Genomic DNA, 27,293 nt, shown 5'->3' with positions numbered 1-27,293 from the left:
CTTCCAATATTTGAGATTTTGAGTATGACATAATTGTGACATCTATTAATCTATAATTCTATTTTAAACAAATCAATTAATAGTTTGACATCACAACTATAATCATAGCCACTCCCCATTTCTCTTCCCTCCCTGTTCCTTCTCTCGCTTTCTCCTTCATTTATACCCTCTTCCTTCTTCTTCTTCTGTCTCCCCTCTTCATCAAACCTCATACTTCTTTGCTTGTCACTCTCTCTTCTTCACCATGACCATAACATAGCCGAAAAGCAATTGTGTCCTGGAACCGAACACGGCCTTAAACTCAAATGGCTTCAGCAAACTCTCTACCGCCAACAGACCCGTCTTCGTCCACGGAAGACCCAGCTGCAAAAGCCGTGAACAAGCGATACGAGGGGCTCATCACGGTTCGAACCAAGGCTACCAAGGGCAAAGGAGCCTGGTACTGGGCCCATCTGGAACCAATTCTCGTTCGAAACCCGGACACCAACCTCCCAAAAGCCGTTAAACTTAAGTGCTCCTTGTGCGACGCCGTCTTCTCCGCCTCCAACCCTTCCAGAACCGCCTCCGAGCACTTAAAACGCGGCACTTGCCCCAATTTCAGCTCCGTTTTGAGACCCAATTCCTCTCTCTCTCCTTTACCTATATCTTCATTGGCTGCCCCTTCTGCTTCATATCATCATCATAATCATCGAAAGCGAAGTCCCTCAGTAGCTATCGTCTCTCCTTTACAAAACCAAGTAAGTAATAACAGTAACGATGATAATAATAACGCGTTGGCTATAGTTGAGTCGACTCGTTTGCTGGGTTTCTCGAGTCATAATAATAACAATACTGCTGGGTTGACTCACCAGCATTTGGTTTTATCTGGTGGGAAAGAAGATTTAGATGCATTAGCAATGTTGGAAGATAGCGTTAAGAGGCTTAAGAGTCCTAAAACTTCTCCTGGTCCAGCTTTAAGCAAGGACCAGATTGATTCTGCATTCGATTTACTAGCTGATTGGTTCTATGAGTCTTGTGGGTCAGTCTCCTTTTCGAGCCTCGAGCACCCAAAGTTTCGGGCTTTCCTTAGCCAGGTTGGGATGCCTGCTGTGTCAAGGAGGGACCTCTCGGGTGCACGGCTTGATAATAAGTTTCATGAGGCCAAGAGGGAATCCGAGGCTAGAATTAGGGATGCAATGTTCTTTCAGGTTGCTTCTGATGGGTGGAAGAGAAAAAATTGTTGCTGTTGTAGTAGTAGTTATACTAGTAGTAGTATTAGCTCATGCTGTGTGGAGGAAAATTTGGTTAAATTTAGTGTTAATCTTCCGAATGGGAGCAGCGTGTACCAGAAGGCAGTCTTTACTGGTGGATCAGTGACTTCCAAGTATGCGGAGGAGGTTTTGTGGGAGACGGTAATGGGGATTTCTGGAAGCGGTGTGCAGAAGTGTGTAGGAATAGTTGCAGATAAGTATAAGGCGAAGGCATTGAGGAATTTGGAGATTCAGAATCATTGGATGGTTAATCTATCTTGTCAACTTCAAGGTTTTGTTAGCTTGATAAAGGATTTTAGCAAAGAGCTTCTCCTTTTCAGGACTGTCACTGAGAATTCCTTAAAGCTTGCAAATTTTGTAAATAATAAGTCGCAAGTTAGAGCAAGCTTTCAAAAGTATAGGATGCAGGAGCTTGAGTGTGCTGGGTTGATACGGGTTCCTTCCAACAAATGCGATTGCAGCAGTAATATTGCACATGTTTTTGCAATGTTGGAGGACATACTGAACTGTTCCCGAGTGCTTCAGATGGTTGTGTTGGACGATTTTTACAAGGTGATCTGTGTTGAGGATCCAGTTGCACGGGAAGTTGCCGGGATTGTCCAAAATGAGGGGTTTTGGAATGATTTGGAGGCAGTTTATTCACTGGTGAAGTTGATCAAAAGCATGGCTCAAGAGATTGAGGTGGAGAGGCCACTTATTGGGCAATGCCTCCCTCTCTGGGAGGAGTTGAGGGTAAAAGTGAAGGAATGGTGTACCAAGTTCAACCTTGCAGAAGCACCTGTTGAGAAAATTGTTGAAAAGAGATTTAGAAAGAACTACCACCCTGCATGGTCGGCTGCTTTTATACTTGATCCGCTTTACTTGACACGGGAGACTAGTGGAAAATACCTTCCACCATTCAAGTGCCTGACTCATGAGCAGGAGAAGGATGTTGATAAGCTCATAACTCGTTTGGTTACCAGGGAAGAAGTGCATGTTGCACTGATGGAGCTCATGAAATGGAGATCAGAAGGGTTAGACCCACTGTATGCCCAAGCTGTTCAGGTTAAACAGCGAGACCCTGTGACTGGAAAAATGAAAATTGCTAACCCCCAAAGCAGTAGGCTAGTATGGGAAACTTGTCTTAGTGAATACAAGTCATTAGGAAAGGTTGCAGTTAGGCTTATCTTCCTACATGCAACTTCTTGCGGGTTTAAATGTAACTGGTCTTTGATGAAGTGGATTTGTGTCCACAGACACTCACGAATAGGCCTTGAGAGGGCTCAGAAGATGATATTCATTGCAGCTCATTCAAAGCTTGGCAGGAGGGATTTCTTCAATGAGGAAGAAAAGGATGCAGAGCTGTTTATGATCGGTAGTGAGGATGATATGCTCAATGAAGTGTTCGCAGATGCACCATAAGTGTAATGCTTTTCTTTTAACTCCTGTAGAATTGTAAACTATAGGATTTGATCAAATTCTTTCTCCATTGTCTTTTACTATTGTCCATCTTTACTTCTTTTCTAATTGCAAATCAGGAAATATATAGATAGTGATTTAGCCACAGTATTTATAAGAATTTCATAACTGCATATTGGAATGAATAATCAATTTATTGCCCAGCCTTGATTTCAGTTTCTTGTGTCTGTAGAGAAGGTACAATTTCTAGTTTATAAACATTAAACAGGTCTGGATTGAAGAACAAGTTGAGATGTAGTATTTTCCTAGAGTAATTTGGGCTGCAGTGTAGTTAAGCTCTTTTTTTTTAATAATTAAAAGATTGTATTTATTAAGTTCATTCTGTATTTCTTTAATCCCCTTTTTAATTTATATATTATGAACTTTCCCTGAATGAGTTTATTGCAGACCTAGTTGTCATATATGAAGCATTATACTTCATTTTAGTCTCTGTTTGAGATGTCTATATCTGGTGGCAAAATAAATATCTATGTTAGGGATTAGCTGCAGTAAATGGCTGAAGTTTTATCACCTTTCCAAATAGATGATTTTATGTTGCAGATATACAGCTGCAGCCTAGGCTTTGCATGTCAAAGAAACTATGATTTGATCAGGAAACTTTTAAGAATTAGGAAAATGCAGTTCTCATTTAAACCAAGAGCAACTAAAAATAATGTTAAATTGCAGTAGAATGTGTTGCATACACTATGCACGTGTATTTGCCTTTTTTTTTCTCCCTCTCATCATATTTTAAACACTCGTAGGACAGTTATTATCCCTACTTTCATGGAAGAAGCTTTTCCTGAAAAAGGTGAATTATAAGTGGACTATACTAAGATTTTACAATTTATGAATTCTAATAAAGAAAATATTAGCAATGGTTAAAACATCTGCAAATGGAGAACAAATAAATGTTTTTGACTTAATACTTGATTCGCTCGTAAAGGCAAACCTTTTATTCTATGGATGGAATGCTCTCTAAGTTGTTTTGGCCTAAAATTAATATTTTAGTCACGTCATCCCAACATGTTCTACTCTTTCATGGTCTATAGGATAAACACATGATGTCCTAAACTGTCAATGAAGTGCCCTGACCTTCAATGAGTTCATCACAAACAAACCAGAGATGTGGAACATTTCATGAGTTTTTGAAGCTGGTGAGCTTCATTTTAATTTTTACTCACCAGTACAAGTTGTATGCCGACACTCACGTGAATCCCAAACAAAGAATTACAATCTCTTTCTACAAAATAATTGTGATAAGTCATCTGACTTGTGTTTTCTGAATCTTTGACCAAAGATGAAGTTAATAATGACTTCAACCTAGCTGCATCTTATATCTGGTTAATCTATTTTTTTCTGGACCCCTATCTTCTGTCTTGTAGGCACAGGAAATGCACCTTGTAAACATAAAACTACCACAAAAGATCATAAAGTTTCAAGTTCAAGATCTGATAAGCCAAACTGCAATTGATACTAGGATGGCCTAATCGTGTTCATAATGTTACATTGCATCAGTAAATTCCTGGAAGGCCGCTGGTTGCTGCCTCACCGCTTGCAAACTCAGTATCCAATGCCTAGCATAGTAAATAGTAACAACAAGACTCAAGTTAGTGTCCTTGTGTATTAACATTTCTGATATTGTTTTCCTCTATATTTTCTTTTCCCCTTATTTAATTTAAACCAGAGACCATGTTCTATATCTAATCCTCCAAGGATAAGGAATCTTGTGAAACCAACTGTTGCTTAGAGCATCAGTTTGTGATATTAGTGCATTTGGAAAAAATCACTAGCTAGGGAATTAATGTCTCATGTTCTATATTGACTGTTTGCTGATCGAAAGACATGACAAAAATGTGTTTGGACTATGCTTACTGCAAAAAGATGCGTCGTGGAATATGGAATTTGTGCAGTTTACTTGATTAGAAGGTTGATAATTGAAAAAGAATGCAAATAGAATTGGTCAAGAATTTTTGAAAGCATCTTTTTTGCCGCAGAGTTGGGTTTGCTTGGACCAGTTGAGCTTGTGGTGAACCAGATTTTGATATCCGCCCAAATGGGTCAACCTCGACTGAACTTCAGAGCATATCTTTGTTGCTGAAGGGCACTTCTTGCTGATATGATCGACTGTATTGCCTGGGTTGTCTGGTTTTGCCAATGTGGAGCCCACGACGAGGAGTGGATGTCCATCTTAGTGCTTTGGTTGTCATAGTCAAGGAAAAGTAAGGACTCAAGGGCCTCCCTGCCCCCCTTGCCCCTATTCTCAGTTTTTTTTATTAGTTTTTTATTGGTCCTGGCAGGCTTATTCTCATCATCTTCGGTAGCTTGTCTTTTAAACATTCCAATTATGGTGACATTCTTACTCTCAGGCTGGGCCCCCTTTGTTTTCAAACTTTTAATGTCAAGATTGAAAACTGAAGTTTTGCGTGGTTATCGGGTAGGATAGCTGCTACAAAGTTTTGAGCAAAGTGGAAGCAAAGAGGTCTGTCGGCTTCGGGAGGCACATAAGATGGTTGATAGGGATATTGCAACAAACTTAACTTGATTTTGCAGGTTCTGCATTTCTGGGAGCATAGTTGACTAACTCAGCAGGTTGGTGGTATTAGTGTTATTCATGCTATTTTCTCATATCAAAATTAGTTTACTAATTTGGTGTCATGCAAGCGTGTATCCTTGCATGAATCATGATGCAATGAATCTTTTATTATTTGGGAGTTGGGACAATAATTTACTAAAACATGAAACTGTCAAAATTTCAAATTAATATACATATACTTAAACATATGCATATAAAAATATATTGGACTGAGATTTTATTCTTCATCTTAATCTTTGTTTATTATTTTTAATGAAATCTTTGCAGGAACTTGGAACTGGAATTAAGGGCCTGCAGTTTCTGGCAGGTGAAGCATTCGAATGCACTGCAAATACCACATGTAGGCATATGCTGTGATTATTGTAACAGTACCAGTAATAGGTGAAAAGGTAAGTTTAGAATGAAGGCTAAATATAGCATAGGAGGTATTTGATTGGTCATGATATTATTTTTTTCCCAATAGTAGCAAAATTGCCCACTATCTTTAATTTCCTATCTGTCACTCTTCATGTCACGCCGCTGACTGGCAATCTCATAGAATTTTTCTAGAAGCCATTGCCACAGCAATTCCTCTATTGACGGGAAGCCCTATCAAATAACTTGAACTTTGCACCGTAGTACTGGCATGTGCTCTTTCTCTCTCTTCAGGCTTGGCTTAGATTTGTCTACCGACCTTCATATGTAGTTGGTATGTTATTACAAAATGTTGAAATTACTTAAGTTTTCACCTTTAGAGTCAACTAAAGTCAGCGCACTGCAGCAGAGTGAATGTAGATTTTTCCACCCTTTCATTTGTCGTTGCTCTTTGAATTTGGGGGACGGACAGACGAGGGACCTGTCGGCAAGGCCAAGTAATGCTGACCGCTCACCAACTAGAAAGGAGGCTTTTTTAACCCGTATGGTATGCCTTATTGTTCATTCCACTAATTTTCTTTGGTAAAGGGGAAGGAGGTATAATCATTAGTATAGGACAGGACCCTCTTTCTACAAGAATCTTGACACTTTCAATGCTACCCCATGATTAACCTTCCTTTTTATCATGTTCTCTTTTTTGTTTTTCCCTTTTCCACTTATACAGCTCTTGATTGTTTTTGAATTTGAAGCAGATCCATGTAAAGACATGTGAGATGATGTTGATTTGGATTGCCATTGGTATAATACTCATTGCTTTGTGGCCCTTCCCTCTTTCCCTTAATCTTCTCTGTATGCTTTTATTTTCGGAGACTGCTATTATAGAAATCAACTTTCTGTTTCTAAAAGTAATAGTTAAAAGTAAAAATACAATAGCATAGAGTGCATAGTGGTCTACAGGATAATAAGAACATGATGATCTCCTTTAATTGCCTGTATGGAATGAACAGAGTGGAAGAAATTGTGGGTACTCTTTTGGTTGAAGCAGTTATTTTGTGGGAGGATTTTAGAATTGGGTTTTACACCAAAGATTCACTTCCTTCTTCTCTCATGGGTCACCTTCTCTGTTTTCTTGTTTTTTCTTGCCTATTTGTTTAAACATCAGTCCAAACCCAAAGTTTATAAATCCGTATTCCTCGTTCTTGGTAAAAGGAGTGAAAAGAAAAGAAAGGTTAAAAGACCTCATAATCAAGGGAAACTAGGTGCTAGCCTAGGCCTAGGGCACTTAAAAAGCTCTGCTAATTCCAATCTCGCTAGGATCACTACCGTAATAATTTGGATGTGTGAGTGAGTTTAAACTTAGCTCGCACCAAAAGGGGAACAAATTAGTACTCCTACCTATCTCTCCCAACTATCTTACCAACTAATAATCATGGTTCATACTCATTACAAAAACTAATTATAATCTCCTAATAATTTTCCCAGCTTCATGATTACACTTCTTTTGTACGGTTCAAAGCTAGCCACCTAAACCGTAGTAGTATTTTGTTTTAAAAAAAAAAAATTCAAAGCAGACAGTTTTTCACATTGGTCCACGTTTAATGGCCCAAAGCCCTTGATGTGCCTTTTAAATTTGACTTCTGGTGAGGTTAAAAAGCTCTGATTGGACTTGCAAATATGCTTTTGCCGGCTTAGTGGAGGTAATTTCCGCTTAACCGTTAACTGATTTGATTTCCACCCAAACAAAAAAGAAAGTGAGTAGTAGTAATTGACATCATTACCTTTTTTCTTTCCTTCTTTCTTTTGTATGTTTTAGGGTTGTTATTATTACTATTATTAGTCTTTAAAAACAGCCAAATCCTACCTGAAACTTTGGGGTTGGGGCAGCTTCTTTTGCATCTGATCTGATAAACGTTAGTTGGGATTTGGGAACATGGTTACCAGCTTCAAAGATAAAGTGTTGGCCTAGCAGCCAGGCCTACCCCAATGGCCCATCCTATCCTTGAATTCCCCCTCCCCTCTCGAAATAATTAAAATTTCACCACATTTCAGGTTGATGTATGGGAGCGCACAAGCGTAATTCCTTTAATAGTAGTAAGTAGTAACCATCTTCTAGACTTAACCACCTCTTGGCTTGTCCTCCTCTTTGGGTCTTTTGGGTTGGTGCACTTCTTCTGCCTTCTAACTGCCACCAACTTTGCAATTATTATATATACAAAATTTTCAAATTAACTAAAGGGATTTGAAAAGCATGAGAATAATAATTCTTTTGTTTTGACTGGTGTGGTTTTCGATATGTAAAAAACAAATTTAATAATTAGAAACTATTTTTTTTCTACCCATTATTTGGTAAAACTAAACTGTGAGGAAAATAAACTGAAATTGTTGATAATAAAAATTAGTACACGGTTTATACAAAAAAAAAAATACCTCCAAAATAAAGTGGACATGTTAGCTTGAAAACACAAACCAACAATGGGCCCAACTCCCTTAGAATGAAATCCATGACACGGGCCTTCTTCTGTCAGCCCATGGCTTGGGTAATTGGAACACTACGGCCTGCAAATACTGGGCCATAGGCTCGTGATGAACCAAATGAACTCGGCGTGGTCTATTCTCCCAGCTCTATCAATCTCCTTGTCCATCAGCTCCACATCATAGAACCCTGGTTTTTCCCTTTAATTTTAGTAAGTATAAGAAGAAAAAAGAGGTCAGAGGAGTGTCGAAATTTAGTCGATCATGCGTCGGAAGAAGAGCAGAGCTAAACGGCGAGTTGTCCCATCGAGAGAGGGAGACGATAGGGACTTGGTTCCCGCGGTGGAGATGGCATTGATTGATTCAGGACCTTCGAACAATGTTCTGAAAGTTGCTGAGGCTGGTAACGAGAGAGAGAAGGACACTGATCGGGAGATTGATTGCTTTAAAGAGGAGTTTGAAGAAGTCGAGAATGTGGTAAGTGCTGTCATGGGAATGGACGCAATAGTTCAACATAATCAAATAAAGAACGGCGGTCACCTTGTAGAAAATAAATCGAATTTTAGTGAAAATATATGCAATTTTGAAACGAATGCTGGAAATGTTTTGGAAGATAGTGAGAAATCGGATAATTTTGATGTTAGTTTGAAGTGTAGTAAAATTGAGGAGGCAATGGAGGAAGGGAAGGTTAGGGGAAAAAATTTGAATCCGAACATCGACGTTTATGCTGTGGATTCAGAGAATGAAATCGAGAACGGTGAAGAAGCCAAAGTTCATGCAAACGCAGGTACTGGACTAATCACTGTCTCACAAATTTTCATTTCAATTCGGTTCTGGCTATTAACTGACCATTAATATTTATAGAAACAATGATTGATATTTTTTATAACAAAAGCTTGAATGAAGTTTTAGTAATAATTGTAATTCATTTGAAAATGCAGATTAGATTGCAATTTGTGCAAATTAGGAAGACCAAAAATGGTAGAAAAGATGCATGGAATCTTTAGGCTGTTGAAATAGATATGAAATCTCTAGATTTTTACACCGTAAAATCTGGTATTATCATGCGTCTGAATACAATTAAAGAAAACGCACTTACATGTTGTGCCACCAGAAAGTGAAGGTGGCACTTATGTTGGTAAAATTTGACAAACTGGAATGAAGCTGCTATACTGTGGATGTTTTCTTTTAACATCTCCGGCAATGAAAGAGCAGCGTTTACTTTTCGATCTTTTGTGCACAATCTTAGGTTAGTTTCTCATTTCTTTAGTTTCTTTTTTGCATAGTTTGTATACTTGCCCCATACTAGTGCGACCACTATCTGTTTAGGTTTTTCCTGTTCATGAAGTTATTAGTTAGAGAAAAATCTCAACATCACTGGAATGGAACATAAATCTGTACTAATAATCTTTTATCATAACTCACTGTTTGCAGTGTTTAATGCCTTGGAAAATCTGTGCATGGAATGGTATTGAGATCGTGGTTTTTTATATTTTTATGGAGATTGAGATTTTTAGTTTTTGAAATATACTATTCCTAGTAGGCATCCAGCATGTAACTGCTCCAATAATCATTTTTATACTAGCACTCATAAGCATACTTCTGGGATTTGTATATTTCTGGTATTGTGAAAATTGTTCTCCCTCCCTGTTCCGAGAGGATTTTGTTTTTCTATTTGTTTGCTTTACCCTTTAACTGGTGATGACTTTTGCACAATTTTTATGTAAACTACATAGTAGTTAGCTTTTGTTGCTGCAGAACAGGAATCAGTTGAAGGGGAGCCTTCTGCTGCTAGAATTAAAGTCATGAAATTGGATGGGCATATTGATGACAGGTACAGCAACAAGGAGGATGATTGTGGGGAGAAACAGCAGGAGAGCAGAGATGACCAGGAACAAAATAAAGACATTGAAGTTAGTGAAGTCAATGGAGTGCCTCCGGTATTTAACCAAGATTTACGAACTGAGTGGAAGAAAGAAAAGCAACTGGAACTACATGTTGGAGGTGTGCATAAAGATGCAGTTGAACAAGACCTGTTTGATATATTTGGAAAGTTTGGGGAAGTCCAAAATGCAAGGATAGTGAGGCACCCAATCATAAATAAAAGCCAAGGGTTTGCTTTTATTCAATATGCTACTGTTGAGCAAGCCAAGAAAGTTCTCTTTGACTTGAAGGACGGGATTAAGGTTAAAAATATAACGTTCCTTTGCATCTGACCTTACCAAAATCTATCACCTTTCTATTGTTAAAGACTATTTTTTTATTTCTTTTTTTCTTCTCTTACTTTTCCCCCTGATGCATGTAGGTGAGAGGCAAGCGTGCTAAGATATCACCTAGCCGTGACCGTGATACACTTTATCTGGGAAATATTTGCAAAACATGGACCAAAGAGGATGTAGGCAATAGAATTCTATATACTCTTTCAGTTTTTGTCTGGGTGCTTGTATAGACCATGCAGTGCATTTGTACAAAGGCAAATCAAGTCATATGTCTGCCAAACTCCTTTTTTACTGCAAGAGGTAGTGACCTTAAATTCTTGATCTGATTTTCGCTCCTTTTTTTGTCTTTTTTTAGGTGCTTGAGAAATTGAAATGTTACGGAATTGAAGATGTTGATGAGATACAAGTACCCAATGATCCTAAGAATAAAAGGAAGATTCAAGGTTTTGCTTTCTTGCGATTTAACACCTGCTGTGTTGCAAAGGCTGCATTCCACCGTCTAAGGAAGCCAGATGCACTTTTTGGCGATGCAAGAGGTGCTAAAGTTGCCTTTTCTCACACCCCAGTGCATCCAAGAGAGGAAGCTCGATTACAGGTTGGGATCCAGAGATGTTATACTTTCTGATATTTTACACTGGAAGCATGATATGTTTGTGAGTGGCTCTAGGCTTTTATCTTTTCAAATTTGAGCACTTGGACCTTTGGGTTGCCGAAAGATGTCATTGATTAAAACATTAAGCTCATAAAAGAAAAGAACTGCATTGCGCTGATAGGAAAACTAACTTTCCATCTGAAGGAGTCACATCGGTTTTTTATGGGTCAGTATGGTGATGACAGTGAATGTGAACTGCTAAATATAGAAATTTATGCAATCAAGCTATGAGATAGATGTGTTGAACTTGAAAAATTATTGTTTAAATGTTCGCTGTGTGGGCTTTCCTGATTTTTCTTTACTAGAAGCAATATAGTGTGAGGGAGAATATTTGTTGATATCAAGGGTAGAAGATCCTTTCTTAGTTTTTCAAAGTACACTTTTTTATAATTAGTACTCTTATTATCTCATAACAGGAAATGATAGAAATTTCAACTCTCCTGCTGTAGGTGAAAACTATTTATATTGAGAGGATACCAAAGTCTTGGGATGTACAGAAACTTAAAACAATCTGTGAACAATATGGTCAGACTAAAAAGGTTAAGATATCTCGGAATTTTGGCAATAAAGGCAAGGATTTTGGATTCATTTCTTTCACCACTCGTGAGAGTGCAGTAGCTTGTCTAAAAGGCATGAACAATGTGCAGTTTGGAGGGGGAATCAAGGTGATTTCATTGTATCTCTTTTACATTTTTTCGTCTCTTTAACAGTATCTCTTAGAGTCAATTTGTGGAGTAGGTTAAAGCTTATATTGCAAGGCCTCTTGTTGGATGGCACCTGCAAAAGAGTACTTGTGGACGAATGAAACCTTATAAAAGGTGTAGAAGTACCGGTGGATGGAAGACAAAAGGTCATGCCAAGTCTGAAGGTGCTGAAAAAAAGAGTGATATGAATGCACAAACTGTTATATACAATTCTAAGACTAAGGGGACTGAAGAGAAGGCAGCAGCAGTGGTACATAAAAATAATCAGGATCCTTCAAATTCAAACCATACCATAGAAGGTGAAATAAATGAACAAGAAAGCATTCCTCCTCAAGCTTATGGTGCTGGTCTGTATGCCAAGCCAAAGAAAACTGATGACAAGAGAAAGAATAGAAAGAGACAAAGGGACCCAATGTATAGTAAGAGGCTGTCAAAGAAACTAAAAGGTTTTTGGGTTCTGTATTGCTTATTGTGTAACTAAACATAGATACTCTTAGAAAGGGAGTCACTGAGTGATTTAATTATCGTTAATTCACAGGTAGTTCACATGGTCGACCTAGTCATTCATCTAGAAGTTCAAAGAGCAGATCTTACTTGAGGAAGGGACCTAACAGGAGTGGAAATTCTGTTGCATATGGCATACCATATAAAGAGGCATATGTTGCACCCAGAAGTGGGTATCCGAGCTATGCTTATGGTGCTATTTCTGAATCCAAGAGGGTGTCTTCAGATTTGGTAATTTGTATATTTGCGCGCATCTATCTTGTGATATCACATATATTTGATCACTTAAATAATGGTTCTATTTAGGAACCCCATGCTGGATTTGTGCAATCTTTCAGGCATGATGACCAGTATTATGCAGGATGTATCACACCTGCTTTTCAACATCAAAGGCAAACTCATGCAAGTAATCTTAAAGTAGATACTCAATATGAAACACAACCTCCTGTTAAGTACTTCAAACATGCACTTGGGAAAGATGCCCTACCTCACGCAGGATTTCTTGAGCCTGCTTTTGGAAAGCAAAGCTTTGATATAGATGATTATCCAGCGATAAGGTTTTTCTTGTGCATCTCACCTCTCTTGATTTGATTTTGGAGTTTGTTCTTCATTTATTTGTTTTACGAGCTTATAAATTTGTTGGCAGAACTGGCGAGTATAACGGTCCAGGCAATCAAGGGCCTGCTTACAGGGCAGGTAGCACACCAATCTTACATTCCTTTATCCTTCTAAAATATTTACCCTAACCCCCATGTGTTAGTCTCAATGTTTCTATTTGTTTATATAAATTTTTGTGAAGGCAACAGGAAACTCTACCTCTTTGTTGACAAAAACACACATGATTGATTCCCCTTCCATTCTTATAAATCATATATATATATATATATATATATATATATGTGGCTATATAGATAATATATGCATGTACATATGTATGGAGGCAAATCTCGTTGGAGGTGGGGGTTTCAACATGACTGCCTCCAATTTCTGCTTTTTTAGACCTTTAACATTTCACCTCATGTTTATTGGTACTTATTTTTCAGAAATTTTTGATGCATTTTGTGTTTAATTTTTCCTTGTAAAGAGAAATTTTAAAGGGAAACATGCAAATTGTCTGGCAGTAACTACGGAGGTCTAATTAGAGTAATACCTTCAATAGAAAGAGATCAATGAAGATTATCTGATTAGAATTGTGCTTGAGCTTGTTTTGGATTGGAATGATTTTATTTCTCTAGTGAATGGAGACCATTGCTGGTAGTCAGAAACTATGTTCATTCTTGACCTATATTTATGGTAACAAAATTATCTCCATTCTTTAATGGAATTTCAAACTGCTATTTCTTTTTGTGTTGCTTTTCTATTGTGGGGTTTGGAATTCTTGATATTGGTTGCTAATGGTGGATGTCGTCTGGTTATTTTTTGCTGTCACCACAGGATTGGCTATTTCACGCTCTTATGTTCCAAACAGCATCGGCTATGCCAGAGATGAGGTGTCTTTCTAATACTCTCACTAGATTGTTTGAATTCATGACAACCTTCATTCTTGCAGATGATACGCTGTGTCATGTTTCCGTTGATTTACTTCCAAAACATTGAAAATTGATCTTTACTTTTGACTAATTTGATATCTGTTCCTGTTGCATGCAGGCCAGTGGTAGTGCTGGTGGCTATCATAGGGTTAGTGGAGCATACCCACCAACGCAAACACACTATTGAAAATTAACTTGAAAAGGAGCGAATTTCATTCTCTCTTCTTTAGTCATCCACTTTGTTCTTGGAAAATAATTTTCTATCTTGTGAAGTTTGAACTTGGTTTGTACTCGTAAACTCTGGATAGTTCCATAGGGATTAATGTCAAGCCAATGGTGATTTAGTCACTTCATCCTACCTCCTTGAACCCCAAATCATATAAAGGACGATGTTATGTTTGTAGAAGTACAAGGAGAAATAAGTTTGATCATCTTCAATAATCTAAATCTTTGATATGTTCATCAAAGTTTATACATTTTTGAATTATTTTTTTTCATTTTGTAATTTATGGCCTGTCTACCAAATGTCAATGCCTCATTGGCCATTGAAAAATATGCCAATATGAAGGGTGAGGGTGCTGCTTTTTTTGTGGGATAAAAAATCTCAGTGAAGATGAAAAACAAGTCATTGGGCAGGGTTAAATATAGTTCTAACTATTTAAAAATAAAGACGGTTAAAACAAAGAAAAGTGACATATATCATCAAAATGTTAAATCTTTTTAACAGCCTTACATCATCCACTCTTATCGCCTCACTGACTTAAGTAAAAGCACCGTATGACAAATCTGCCACAACGATGAACCTATTTTATTGTCTACACTTTCACTTGAAAACAACCATTTTCTTTATTCTGATATTTATTCAATATTTACATGCGCACTAGCTGCCTCCATCAGCCCATTGCGTATCTGCTCACCAATATCCCTAACATGGCCAGGTCCGTGGGGAATAAAAACAGTAGTGTTCTTAGAGGAGTTCCCAAGGTCCTTGATTGTATCAAAGTACTGCGTGATCATTATAAGATCCATCACCTCCTTGGCTGAGGTGCCTTCCACCTTGTGAGAGAAATTCAAGATGTTCTCCCTCAAGCCATCTGTGATTGCCTGGCGCTGCCTGGCCACACCAACACCACCCAGGTACTTGGATTCAGCCTCAGCTTCTGCTCTTTTAACTTGGAGCACCTTCTCAGCTTCCCCTTTGTACACACTGGCAAGCTGAAGTCTTTGAGCTGTAATACAAAATTGTTACAAAGGTTAATCTCTCTTCAACTTCTGATGAATGGCACTCAAGTGTACGTTGACTATCTACACGTCATTGAATTAGTTGCCACCTTGCTCTAGTATTACATCATTTACATTCATAGCTTAATTTGTGCAGGGAAAGGAAAGAAGATTGATACGATTCTCACAGCAACTGAAGTTAGGTAGTAATTTTCCATCCTTTAATAAAATTTCATATGCATGTATTTTAAAAAGAAAAAAGAATTAAAAGAGATGTCTCGATGAAGTAAGAACATTCTGGTAAATATGTCATTACCTGCATTTATCTCATTCATTGCCTTGCGCACAGCAGCATCAGGTACAATGTCAACCAACAGTATGTGCTCAATGCTATATCCATATTCTCCCATCACCTGATACATAATTTAAGATTCCGTACATTACATGAAAAGCCTAATACAGGACAGGGAGGAAGCACATAGATGGAGAAAAGGTGACAAAAAATCAGATGGAAACATAACTTCTCTCTGGTGCAATTAGATAGAAAATAGTCGTAATTTATCATGTAAAATTCAAAATCTCATGTTTTACATAACAAAAAACTTGTCCATTCTCCTCCTCCTTACACACTTGTATTCCGGGAAAATCTAATTCCTCCTTTCTATTTTTTGGACAAAAGGGTGAGGTTGCTAAAGTATAGAATTTCATTAACCATCAATTTTGGGATACACCAAATTTAAAGAAACAAGTGCACAACTGACTGCCTTAAAATATTTCAGATACCAGTGGATTTTATTTGCTATACCAGCTCAACAGTTTCTAACCCAATATTCCTCCAATGCAGATAATTTAAGCACACTTGAGTACTTTTAGTACATGAGGGTAAAGGAGAGAAAAAAAATGCACTGAATCACCTTCTCAAGTTCCTCAAGAACAGCTTTAGCAACCTCACCCTTTTGTTCAAAGAGATCGTCCAAATTCATCCTTGGAACTAGAGCTCGAACCACTTTCAAAAATAATCAGAAGCATTAGTATATATAGAAATAAAACAGGAGGGGGGTTGAACCATCAAATGAATAGAAAACCAAAAAAATTACCATCAAAAACATAAGCCTGGATCTGTTCTTTGGGATTTTGCAGCTCATAAAATGCATCATCAGCATGTGCCTTTACCACTCGGTATTGAATCGAGCAAAGCAATTGCACAAACACATTGTCCTACAAAATGTAACATCACCCCATATTCAAATTCCTATTCTCTCTTCTTCTTCTGATAGAATAACAATATCATTATCGATATTGTTAAATAATAGTTACCAACAATTATAAAATTTCTTTCACACTCAAAAGTCATTCTTTTATCATTTCTCTAAAGGAAGTTAAAACTGTCACCGCTATTGCGCCATCTTTCACCAACAAAACATGTAAACGAACTAATCAAACACAACATAAAGAAAAATTATGATCAATTGAATTCAATTCTACTAGCTAAGACATATAGGGTTAAAGGAATCATCAGGTGTGACATGCAGCGAGTGAATTAAGTAATTACCTTGGTTTTGGTTTCGATGCGCACATCGAGGGAGGAGATTCTGGTAGAGAGGATACCAGCGAGCCACTGGCCGGCGAAGGGGTTGAAGAAGTGGAGGCCAGGATCCGCCAACTTCTCGAAACGACCCCACCTCTCCACCACGCCTATACTCGCCTGCCCGATGCACGTGCAAAATACGCACGACGTATTCCCCATTTTTCTCGATCAATAAGAACTGATAAAAACAAGAAAAGAAAAGGAATATAAAGCTCTCGTTTTAAAGGCGACACCGGTATTTGAAAGACCGGGCGATTGACCCGAACAGGAAACAAAGCCTTAGTCCGTTTGGGTTTACATGCCAGTATTTACTTTGTCAACAAGAGAACTTTGACTTTGATATCAATCGGAGGCTCCAGTGTGCAACGGACTACGGTAAGGATTTTGGTTTTTTTCCTTCTTGCATCCTGTTATGATTGAATGGCGATGACATGGTTTTGCTTCAAAAAAACGTACTTGTTTCGACTGGACGCGAATAGAGGCTGTGATTACTACGTCACGCAGGGGATCATTTCCTTTTGCCACGCCCGATTTCCCATGCGCCAGGGGATTTGTAAAGTGATATTTATATTTTTTTCCCTTTTTCTATTAGAAATGTAGTTAATTTCCTTTTTTGAAGTTATAGTTCTAATAGCTACTAATCGTTTGATTGTACTAATTCCCGCCTGCTTTACAATAGATGTTGGTCGTTTTAGAACATTACGTTGTTCAGACAGACATACGCATGAAGCAGGTCTTTAATTTATACGAATTATTATATTAAAAATTAAAATTGTTATTTTAATAGAGTATAGAAATTAAATACATAATTTGACCCATGAAGTATTATTCATCAAATTGACATTATTGCAATTAGATTATAAACTTATGATAGGAAACTTGTGATTTTGAAAATTTTAATTTTTATTTCAATCACCCTTTTTCAAATCATCAATTTTTTTTCCTCAAGGATCACTCATTAATTTAATTGACATCGAAAAATGAACTTCGAAATTTGAAAATTCTTTCATTTTACAAAAAACAGAAGACTTTCAAGTTATTCAACGCACAAACAAACCATTTTCTTAACTAGACCTGTCCACAAGCTGGGCCTTAGATCCAATTTTTTTTAGGCATGGCCCTGCTTGAAATATTTTTATGTAATTTTAATTGCAAAAACTATATTTTAAAATAATAAAATTATTAATATAATAAATTTATCTTAAATATTTTCATAATAAATACCATTTAAATAATAAATATTGAATATTAACGTTAAAGTTCATTTGTTATTTTAATCTAAAATATTTCTTTTTTATTATTAATATAAATAATATTTAATATTTCACAATAAAAATTACTATTTTGATATTTTAATAACAGATATTACTAGTAATGACAAATTTTCTAAATATATTTAAAATTTGAATTCGTTTTTGGGAAGCCCATTTTTTAGGGAACAAAGGAACATAACATACTTAGTGTAGCATTTTCTTAATATATTTTGAATTTGTTTTTTGGAAACCCATTTTTCAGGAAACGATGGAACATACACAGCGTAGCATTTTGAGTTAAAAAAAGAAGGTGCATGTTGATTCATGTGGGATCCATGAAGATGGAAGAGAGAGAATTATTGTGAAACAAAGTAGAAATTGCGGCTATTGCCTAAGGTTTCACCCTTTTTCAGGTGAAAATATGCTTGAAATCTTCTCATTCTGCATCAGCCTTCGGTCTTCCACAAGGATAGATGGAGATGGTAGCTCTAGTACTTGATTTTGCATTAAAGCAAAAACTGAGATTCTCCGGGCTTCAGTTTTGGGTTTCTGATACAAAATTTTTTTGACCAGAAACAAACCCCTTAATTCACAACATTCCTCACATGAAAATAATAGGAAACATGAACAAAACTGCCTTATACCTCATAATTTCTATCATCAACAAACGTCAAACGCTATCATCCAATCAACACCAAGTTATAATCATTTTTTCGTTATGTTCATTGCCCTTTTTGCAAGGTCGTCAACACTATAACTTGTTTCCTTGAACACATTGGATAATATCACGTAATTTATTTATCTGCTAAAACAGTTTCTACAACTTTCAAGGTTTCTTACCACTATTTAGCACATACAGTATAGTAATAGTTGAATTTGATTCAACGATTAGCGATTATTTTTCCCAGGTCGCATGGAATTGCAAAATAATTCTAAAGTCGCTTTAGCATAGATTTCGATACAGCTAAAATCAAATACACCAAAATGGTCAGAAAACAAAACAATAAAAATACTATCGGAATTTCTTAAAATATCTCCTCATCCCGCAGTGTCTAGCTGGCTTTACCTCCAGTCGAGCTGTCGACATTGAACTTTAAAAGATTTGCTGGAGAGGCTCTCCGCTTTCATGTAACATGCTCTTCCATATCTAGCAGATGATCTACTTCCATCAAAATTAGACCGAGGCAGTCGGGCAGGTAATCGTGCCCACTAAGCCCAAACGGCAAAGCCAATTAAATTTTTATCTTGAAAAGAAGTTAAAGAGAAGAGAAAGTTGAAAGATTACCCACCAAACCCAAACCAAAAACCCAAGATTAATCCTCCCTGCATACCACGTAACCCTCTTGATATTAAGAAGTTTTTTGGCTCTAGGTCAGAAAGAATAGCTTCATTAGTGCATTAATATAAAATTATTACTCTAATTATATAAGCACAATATAATTACAATTGGTTTATTAGTCAAAAATGTCGAAAAAAGTAAGACTTGAATTTGATTGAACGTCTCCTTTTTTACTACTGACTCTTTATTAGTTAGAACTTGTCATGAAAGATAAGGTAACAAACATATTATCCATTTGCTTTGATATCTTTCTAGGTGACTATAAAACAACGGTAAAATGCATAAAAAAACTAACTTTGGTTTCGAAGTATCTTTTACCTCATTTTGTTTCTATATATAGTAATTAAGTCCTATGAATTAATCCCAACAAATTCATGGCACAGTTTGTTCAGTATGAATTTTATATAGCTCAAAAACATCTCTCATTTTACACATGTACATATTTCCACCCATGCCGGCACGTGTTCAAACGTATAGGTGGAGATATTTGGTACTCAAATTTTAATAATTAGATGAATTCCTATATAAATAAGATACCGTATTAAATAAAAAATTGTACCTTACATTGTTGACACATGCAGACATGTTCCCTCCAAGGATGCGTTACCCTTTCAAGCAGAATCTTGAGACCCACAACTTGTTTATTTCATTCTGCACTCCCCATTTCTCCTCATCTTCTCACTCCCACGTTCGCTTGATTTTCCTATTGGTTTCTTGGAATCCAATCGAAGGCTAGAAAACAAAAGAAAAATCCTCAATAGCTTAGAAAAATTCGAGAACATCAAGTTGGCCTGACCGTAGCTACCTATTCGACCACAACAATAGCATCCTCCCCCCATGCAGAATCAGACAAACGGGGCCTCTCATAATGCAAGATATCGTCGACCACAAGACAAGAAATTGAATGAATGGGGTTTTGCTTCGTTATCCATGTGTTCGTGGCATCTTGATCTGATCTAGATTCTAGATCTCTGTTGGGGTTTTGGGGGGCAAGAATAAGAGTTTTAATAACAATGTAGCCAGCTACATTTAGTGCCTTATTCTTTGAATGTTTTAAAAAGGGAGGGTTTGAAACTTTGAATGCTTAAAATGGACAATAGTGGTTCTGTTTTTCATTCGCTTTTTAAGACAGTTTACTATCAGTTTTCAATATCTTGTTTTGTCTTGTTTGAAGGGCACGTTAATGGTACATGCACCTCTCTACTACGTAACAGGACATGACAATTGACATATGCAAGCAAAAAAGGCTAAGGCATGGAGCAGATACATGCATTTCTGCAAATAATGCCAGCCTTATGCATTCAGCAAGAAATCCTGCTCAAGTAGATGAGATGACCTTTGATTTTTAACAGCTGCAAATTGAAGCTATACTTTGGTTTTCATTTTAAGTATAGTATAAACAAGGAAGAGCATTATGAATCCAAGACAATTATTCTGTTTAATTTGTCTTAAGATAAGGTCACAACAAATGTGAGATAATTTTCGTTTTAATACAAAGGAAAAATTATACTAAACACAAACATTAAACCGAACGTGATGAAGATACTTTCACAGGTGAATCCTTAAATCTCAAGCATGCAAACTAAGGCAAAGCTCATGAAATCAAGTTAGCAATACTTACCCATGAAGGTGAGATTTTATTCTTTTTTGGCTGAATAATGACAAGTAGCTAGCTAGCTACTAACATAATTAAACCATATCCATTTGTACGTAGCAAGAAAAAAATAATCCTACATATTTGTCTTTCTCTTGAAACTTCATTAGTTAGTTTAAGCAAATACAGTATCCGCGATATAGCAAAAGTACACCTCAAAGTACTTTTGCTTCTTCTTCTTTATAAATTTAATACTTGTCAAATGGAATTTATCAAGAAACACATGCACCCCAAGAAAATGAAAAAGTTTATGGTCACAACTCCAAATACTAGGCCAACTGTCTGAGTTTCTAATTAAACTACCCGTACATATAAGGATTGTGCCTTAACGTACAACTTTTTTCCTTTAACATCGAAAGAAGCAGATACAAGCCAGAAAAACATCCAGAACAGCAGCTTAATTAGCTAGTTAAATACAATGGCTTATACCCCAACTTGCAACACGTGTTCCAGTATTCTACCAGTACAGTTAATCTCAAAGTTTTGATTTTAATAATACGAGTTTTGTTGTGTTGTGGGCAGAGTTAGCATGGAGCCTTGTCTTTTTTATCTCTAAGATACCAACATAATTTGATGCCTTGCTGTGGAGATTTTCTGATTTGATTTCAAAATTTCTGCTGTCCCTCCCAGAAAGGACACAACGGGTCATTCATATATAAACATTTTCACAATAGCATGTACCCTACATAATTAAATCTTTTTATGCTGGTTCCAATTTAATACTATAATTAAGCATATAATGTTTCTTGGAAAACTTTTGATAATTATTGAGAGGCTTCTGGGAAGTTTACATAAGATCTGTTGGTCAATATACATAAATAAGTATATGCAAGTATAAGATTATCCAATGCCGTCCTTTTTTTTTCCTAACTAATTTGGAAATAAAAACCTAGGTAGCAGATTTATATATTTAATTGGTAGAGAATTGGAAAATGATACTATGTAAATTGATATAATGACATATGAACTGGTTAATTTTAAGATTATACCTGTCAAAGTGTTCATGTTCACAGATAAATCCACCATTTGCAGATTGAATATGGTAATCCACTTAATTTGATTTCTTAATACTTTGAAGATCCAGCTGTGTTCTTTTACTCAATTTGCAGTTTTATTTCCCCTTGTAGTGAAGAAAAAGAAAGAGCAGAAAAATACAGGCGCAAGCCAAGGAAAAGAGAACTATTGGAACTATGAGAAAATAGAAATTGTTTGTTAATTACCGGTATGATTTGAAGCCTGTCCCAGTTGGATTTTTTTCCATTTTGTTTTTTCTTTTTCTTATTAATTTTTAAACACAGCCAGTTGGATTTACATGGCACTCTTCAATAATGTCACCGTCCTTAAGTTCCCCCTATATAAGCCCGTTTTCTCTTGACCAAGACATACATCCATCATTTGTGCAAAGGCTTGTACAACCCTCCAGCTACTTTCTATCCAAAACCTGCATCAAAACTAAAAACGAGATGGCTTTCTGGTCTGCTGAGAATGCCACAAAAGCATACCTCAAAACATTGAAAATGGTAAGTTTCCCTGATGTCCAAAACAATATATCAATTAGTTCTCCTTGCCCTTGTCTAGTTCCCGTTTCAATTCTCTATTAATCCTATCTGACTTGGTTTTTGTGTAATCTTCCGGCAGGGCCAGAAAGCCCAAGAACCAAATGTAGCCGAGTTCGTTTCAGCCCTTGCAGCTGGTAACAATGCACAACTAATGGTTGTGGCATATGCTACTGCTGCCAACTCTACTGCTTTAGCCCTTGTGGCCGCTGCTCACCAAACTGGTGGCCATGTAGTTTGCATCGTCCCCGGAATTGAAGAACTTCAACTGTCCAAGAAAATCCTGGGCTATGATGAGAGCCATATTGAGTTTGTAGTTGGTGAAGCTCAAAATCTTCTGCTAAGTGACTATAGGGATGCTGATTTTGTGCTTATCGACTGCAACCTGGAGAATCATGAAGGAATTCTTAGAGCAGTGGAGGCAGGTACGAAACGCAACGGAGCCGTTGTTGTGGGCTATAATGCCTTTTCCAAAGGTTCATGGCGGTCCAGTGGATCGAGAACTCAACTGCTACCTATAGGAGAAGGGCTGCTAGTCACTAGAATTGCTGCAAAAGCCAAAATTGATGGTGGTTTTGGAAAGAGAAGTCACTGGGTTGTAAAGGTGGATAAATGCACTGGGGAAGAGCATGTGTTCAGGGTCAGGTTTTCGCAAGGGAAAGGAATCGGAGCTTAGAATATGGGCAGTGCTTCCTTTGGCTGCTTAGGAGAAGTCCAGATTTTCTCTCTTTATTTCCCCTGCTTTCCAGCCAACCAAATGGAGTAAAAGGTCTTTAGCATAGGTCAAAATTAGTTTATCGGAGAGCTTTTAATTTGTAAATATCGAATTATATACAGCAAATCATTGTCTCAAAGATAAAGGGTTGATTCCACTGTGCCTTGATATTGGTGGAGGCAATATGAACTTTTCACTTGTACGAAAGGGAAGCAGATTAATTTGTAAAGGCGTCCTTGAATGAAATTTCCTTTCATAAGACCTCCAGAAAGTAACATGCCCAAAAATCATCATTTACGCTCTATCACTTGATTTTAGATGATTGCCAGACAGTTAATAGGCCAATAAGGCAATTCACTGTTGATAGAGAGGGTATTAAAGTAATGATAAAAAAATTTCACATTAATTAAGTAAAAATTATTTAAAACACATAAATATAATAAAACTATCTCTATTTATTTTTATTTAAGTTTAAATTATATATCCATCTTAAAATTTAATAATAACTTTTATTTTTACTTACCTCGAATTTACTAATCCTGTTACAAAATGGAAATATCCTTTTTCCCTGCCTTAATCTCCCTCAGAAACAAAATTCCAATAACTAATTGTCATTAGCACCCAATACAAGAGACATAATTAGCTAGGAGTAAAAATGTAAAATTCACCTATTCATTCCTAACGGATTCACCTTAATATGATGCATATAATAGAGGCATGAATTGTTGGTGTAAGTCTTGCAAGTCAATCGATTTTATACTTGTAAAATATTATATTAATTAATCATATTTCATGTTAAATACATTATAAACATTTTATATAATGCATGAGATATTTCTTTATTTAAAAGTTTATCTATAAAGAGTTATGAGAAACTTCCGTAGGTAAAGTCTTTGGGATATAATGGTCTTGTAAAGAAATAATAATGATTATAATTGTGAGATTTCTATGCATCAAAACTTTATTTCTAAATATGTTCTTGATTATTGTATTATCAAGAATAAAGGTAATGAAAATGTTCAAAGACTGATATATGCTAAGACTTCTTACTTTGTAAGTAAGCAACCGATCTTATAGATTAAAGTATGTGAGATACTTAGGAATAGTATGTGAGTGCTTGTTAAGGAATAAGTTCCCTGAACATGATTTGCTATGAAAATTCCATTTGGTATTTCACTTATATGTCTTTGAAAATATTCTAATGTATCAACATTGTAAGTAATCTTTAAACTTGAGATACCAAGTCATCTTGTATGTGAATTGCTATGTTTTAATTTCATTGTTACAAATTTGGCAGCGATCAGATGCCTAAACATGATATTTTTGGATATGGCATGAAACATATAAAGATGAACAAGTAGTTCAAAGAGGATTTATCATCCCAAGTGATTTGAAAAAGACATATCTCCATAGCTCTCAACCTATATTGACGAAATCCTTGGTTGAGACTAGACTTGTCAAAATGGGCATAGCCCATCGGGTTGGCCCATTTTCTATTAAATATAGGGTGGGTTGGGTTGAAATATTTTAGCTCATATTAGAATCGGGCCTAAATGGGTCAGCCCACCAAATCAGTGGGTTGGGGCAGGGCCAACCCTATGGACAAAAAAAAATAATTTTATATATTTAATTATGTAAAATTAATAATTTAGTTATCAATAGTATTGCTTATTTTATATATTTCAATATCTTTAATCTTCACTTGTCAAAGTAAAAATTTTAATTTAAATTAAAACTTTTTATCTCTTTGTCTTTTATGGTAATGAATATTAGATGATAAATTGATAATAATTCAGACCTTTAGACATCATTGCTGTCTAAACAAGATTTAAACGTTTTACTTGAAAATGAAGATTGAGGAGGATATAAATGAGTCTTGAAATTTTTATTATTTGGTTATATACTTATGTTTATGAGATAGTAGTTTGTGTTAAAGATTTAAACTTTATTATGTAATTTATTTATTTTTTATATTTAGTGTAATTTGTTTATTTGTAATATATTTTTATTATTCAATTTATGAATTAAATCATAGAATAATTTTATTAATAAAAAATTTATTAAGTAGAATTATAAAAATTAATTTTTTTTAAAAAAATAAAAATGAGTTGACCCAACCCAACTCATGGACTAACAAGGGGTGGGCTGGGTTGAGGTTTTGATAGCCCATATAAAAAATGGATTGGCTCGGCCCAACCCATATTTTTTCAGCCCACAAGAGCTGGGGTCGGGTTGGGTCGGGCCAGCCCATATTGACAGCTCTAGTCGAGACGATCTTAATAGGTCAATATGAAGCTTTAGGACTAATATGAGATGTCATAAGTAGACACTTTACCATATTTCATGACATATATGAGATATTTGATAAAATGATCAAATTATACTAAAATACTTTACACTAAAAGGTTAGTCAAACTATATTTACTCTTTTAACATTTTGATGGTCATAATGTTTTGCTAGATATCGTTCATAATATATAAATATCAATAATTTATATTTATTACTAATATGTTGAGGGCTTAATGGGTCGCACACAATAAGATAACAATGTAAAATTAAAATGGGATTTGTACTCAATTGAAAATTTAAAATTTCCAATCTAGACTTAATTAAATGATTTAATTAAGTACAAGGGTTAACTTGTAATTAACGAAAAGTTGAATAAGCAATTTAACCTAACCATAAATACTTAAATGTGGATGCTGCATCAAAAAGGGAAGAGTTAGAGAAAAGAAAGACTTGACAAAAAAAAAATCAGAAGCACCCTACTCCTCAAAAATATTTTTTTAGGTGGGTTCCAATTTCTTTATCATTTTTTCTATCAAAACTGATTATTGGAAAGGTGAAATTTATGAAATCTTAGCCACTAGCATCACTTTACGATATATATACATAATCTCTATCTTGAGGAAGGTTTTCATTTGTCACATGTGTGGAGAGACGGGACACATGAACAATTTTGGTTTATGACAACCAATTTTGGTGTCCAATCAAGAAAAGGGGCCATGACTTGTGATTTATTGAAATCACTACTAAAGGTATGATTCTAATCATTTAATTGTATGTATGAATGTTAATTCAATCAAATACCAAAACTAGTGATTTTATAAAAATTTTAGTTTTCTATGTTTATTTTAGCAATGCTATTTAATTTAATTGTTAATTTTTGAATTTAGTTCTTTTCTTTAAACATGTTCGAAATCTAGCATGATCAACATTGATGTATACAAGAATTTCATTAATATAAAATGATCATAGAACCGTGCAAACACAGTAGGGCCAGGTAGATTTTGCAGAGATAGGTTTGATCTATTTTAGTATAATTAAAGTTTAGTGATCATAATTTAATTATAATTGTCCTGAAGCAACGTGGGTCTTCCTTAATCTGTCTCTAAGATAGATTAACAATATGCACGGTTGCATAGTTCTGCAATTTAATGTCCCTTTTACTATGGACATCACAGCAAGTTAATGAATATTTGGGGATGGGCGTAAAGCCTGGGGTTGCCGGGATGCTTAAGAGAACACTAATTGGAATTCATATTTCTTAAGGGCTTGCTATAGAGTAAACATCTTTTTCGTTTCAAGGGCACCAACCACCATTTTCGGCTCAACCTTCAACCGTCGCTGTTTCCCCGACAAAAAGAGGGTCCATCTTTAACTAGGTTTGCAGAAAGTCCAGATTCCAAAGGCCCAAGCCAGAGTCTAAAGCTCCTTGCACATGCGGAGCATCTCTCTTGGTGCGGTGGTCACACTTGTTGCAGCTTTCCCCAAGCAACTGCAGCGTCTCGGAATTCCTTTGGAGCCCAGATGGCCTTAAGCCCCTAACTCTCAGTTTTTAAATTGACAAGCACGAGGTTAGAAGAGAGGACAAAGAGAGAGGACAAGAACAAAGTATTACTTACAGCCGCTAGTTAACTTTGGTGAGCAAACTGTTCAAATTTAAATGTTGTAAATTTGTAGGAAACTTTAATAGACAATATCAGTTCCAAGATATCGGATCAGATTGTACATTACAACCATTTTGATGTTTTGCCCGACATGGATTCTCTCTCGTCTCCTGTTCATGGTACTGTACAGTCATCCCAGATAGATCAAAGTACCGCCCGTGATTATTTCTGGAGCGCTCTTTTTGTCCTTATCTCCGCTGGGTTATATGGGATCCCACTTTTGAGCCTGAAGAACTGTAGAAAACTAGGAATCCAAGGAGCAAGGAGGAAAATACAGAGACAGTCGTCATTAAGAAGCC

General features: G+C 36.1%; 4 protein-coding genes across 16 annotated transcripts; 3 read left to right on the top strand and 1 right to left on the bottom strand.

Moving 5' to 3' along the window:
• Positions 1-124: 124 nt before the first annotated feature.
• LOC110417536 (uncharacterized) lies at positions 125-6,503 on the top strand. 8 transcript variants are annotated; one of them, XM_021429915.2, is made up of 5 exons: positions 125-2,653; positions 4,685-4,909; positions 5,057-5,279; positions 5,551-6,184; positions 6,390-6,503. In XM_021429915.2, the coding sequence occupies exon 1, from the start codon at positions 306-308 to the stop codon at positions 2,649-2,651; it is 2,346 nt and encodes a 781-aa protein (XP_021285590.1). In that variant the 5' UTR covers positions 125-305; the 3' UTR covers positions 2,652-2,653; positions 4,685-4,909; positions 5,057-5,279; positions 5,551-6,184; positions 6,390-6,503. The 8 variants fall into 8 exon arrangements, with proteins under 8 accessions (XP_021285590.1, XP_021285591.1, XP_021285594.1 ...); XM_021429916.2 differs by having other exon boundaries at positions 5,551-5,672; positions 5,833-6,462; XM_021429919.2 differs by having other exon boundaries at positions 5,551-5,672; positions 5,822-6,462.
• Positions 6,504-8,265: 1,762 nt separating this feature from the next.
• On the top strand, positions 8,266-14,179 carry LOC110417535 (uncharacterized). 5 transcript variants are annotated; one of them, XM_021429910.2, is made up of 11 exons: positions 8,266-8,896; positions 9,868-10,295; positions 10,415-10,504; positions 10,684-10,923; positions 11,430-11,645; positions 11,719-12,103; positions 12,223-12,419; positions 12,495-12,745; positions 12,835-12,884; positions 13,623-13,678; positions 13,836-14,179. In XM_021429910.2, exons 1-11 carry the CDS (start codon positions 8,374-8,376, stop codon positions 13,902-13,904), a joined length of 2,505 nt encoding a protein of 834 aa, XP_021285585.1. In that variant the 5' UTR covers positions 8,266-8,373; the 3' UTR covers positions 13,905-14,179. The 5 variants fall into 5 exon arrangements, with proteins under 5 accessions (XP_021285585.1, XP_021285583.1, XP_021285586.1 ...); XM_021429908.2 differs by having other exon boundaries at positions 8,267-8,896; positions 11,719-12,130; XM_021429913.1 differs by having other exon boundaries at positions 8,765-8,896; positions 9,873-10,295; positions 11,719-12,130.
• A 235-nt stretch (positions 14,180-14,414) lies between these two features.
• On the bottom strand, positions 14,415-16,955 carry LOC110417962 (SPFH/Band 7/PHB domain-containing membrane-associated protein family). Of its 2 annotated transcripts, XM_021430573.2 has the most exons (6): positions 16,839-16,955; positions 16,491-16,704; positions 16,036-16,156; positions 15,853-15,944; positions 15,255-15,351; positions 14,415-14,946 (listed from the first exon to the last, which is right to left on the bottom strand). In XM_021430573.2, the coding sequence occupies exons 2-6, from the start codon at positions 16,683-16,685 to the stop codon at positions 14,576-14,578; spliced, it is 876 nt and encodes a 291-aa protein (XP_021286248.1). In that variant the 5' UTR covers positions 16,686-16,704; positions 16,839-16,955; the 3' UTR covers positions 14,415-14,575. The 2 variants fall into 2 exon arrangements, with proteins under 2 accessions (XP_021286248.1, XP_021286247.1); XM_021430572.2 differs by lacking the exon at positions 16,839-16,955 and having other exon boundaries at positions 16,491-16,832.
• Positions 16,956-22,190: 5,235 nt separating this feature from the next.
• LOC110418653 (DUF1442 family protein (DUF1442)) lies at positions 22,191-23,150 on the top strand. Its single transcript, XM_021431436.1, has 2 exons — positions 22,191-22,292; positions 22,411-23,150. Exons 1-2 carry the CDS (start codon positions 22,236-22,238, stop codon positions 23,002-23,004), a joined length of 651 nt encoding a protein of 216 aa, XP_021287111.1. The 5' UTR covers positions 22,191-22,235; the 3' UTR covers positions 23,005-23,150.
• Positions 23,151-27,293: the final 4,143 nt, after the last annotated feature.

The sequence above is a fragment of the Theobroma umbraticum genome, unplaced genomic scaffold (genome assembly GCF_002168275.2).
Source record: "Theobroma umbraticum cultivar Fairchild unplaced genomic scaffold, ASM216827v3 scaffold_50.0, whole genome shotgun sequence".
NCBI lineage: Eukaryota > Viridiplantae > Streptophyta > Magnoliopsida > Malvales > Malvaceae > Theobroma > Theobroma umbraticum.
The sequence above is the reverse complement of the archived record's forward strand: the minus strand, read 5'-3'. Positions and strand labels throughout refer to the sequence as shown.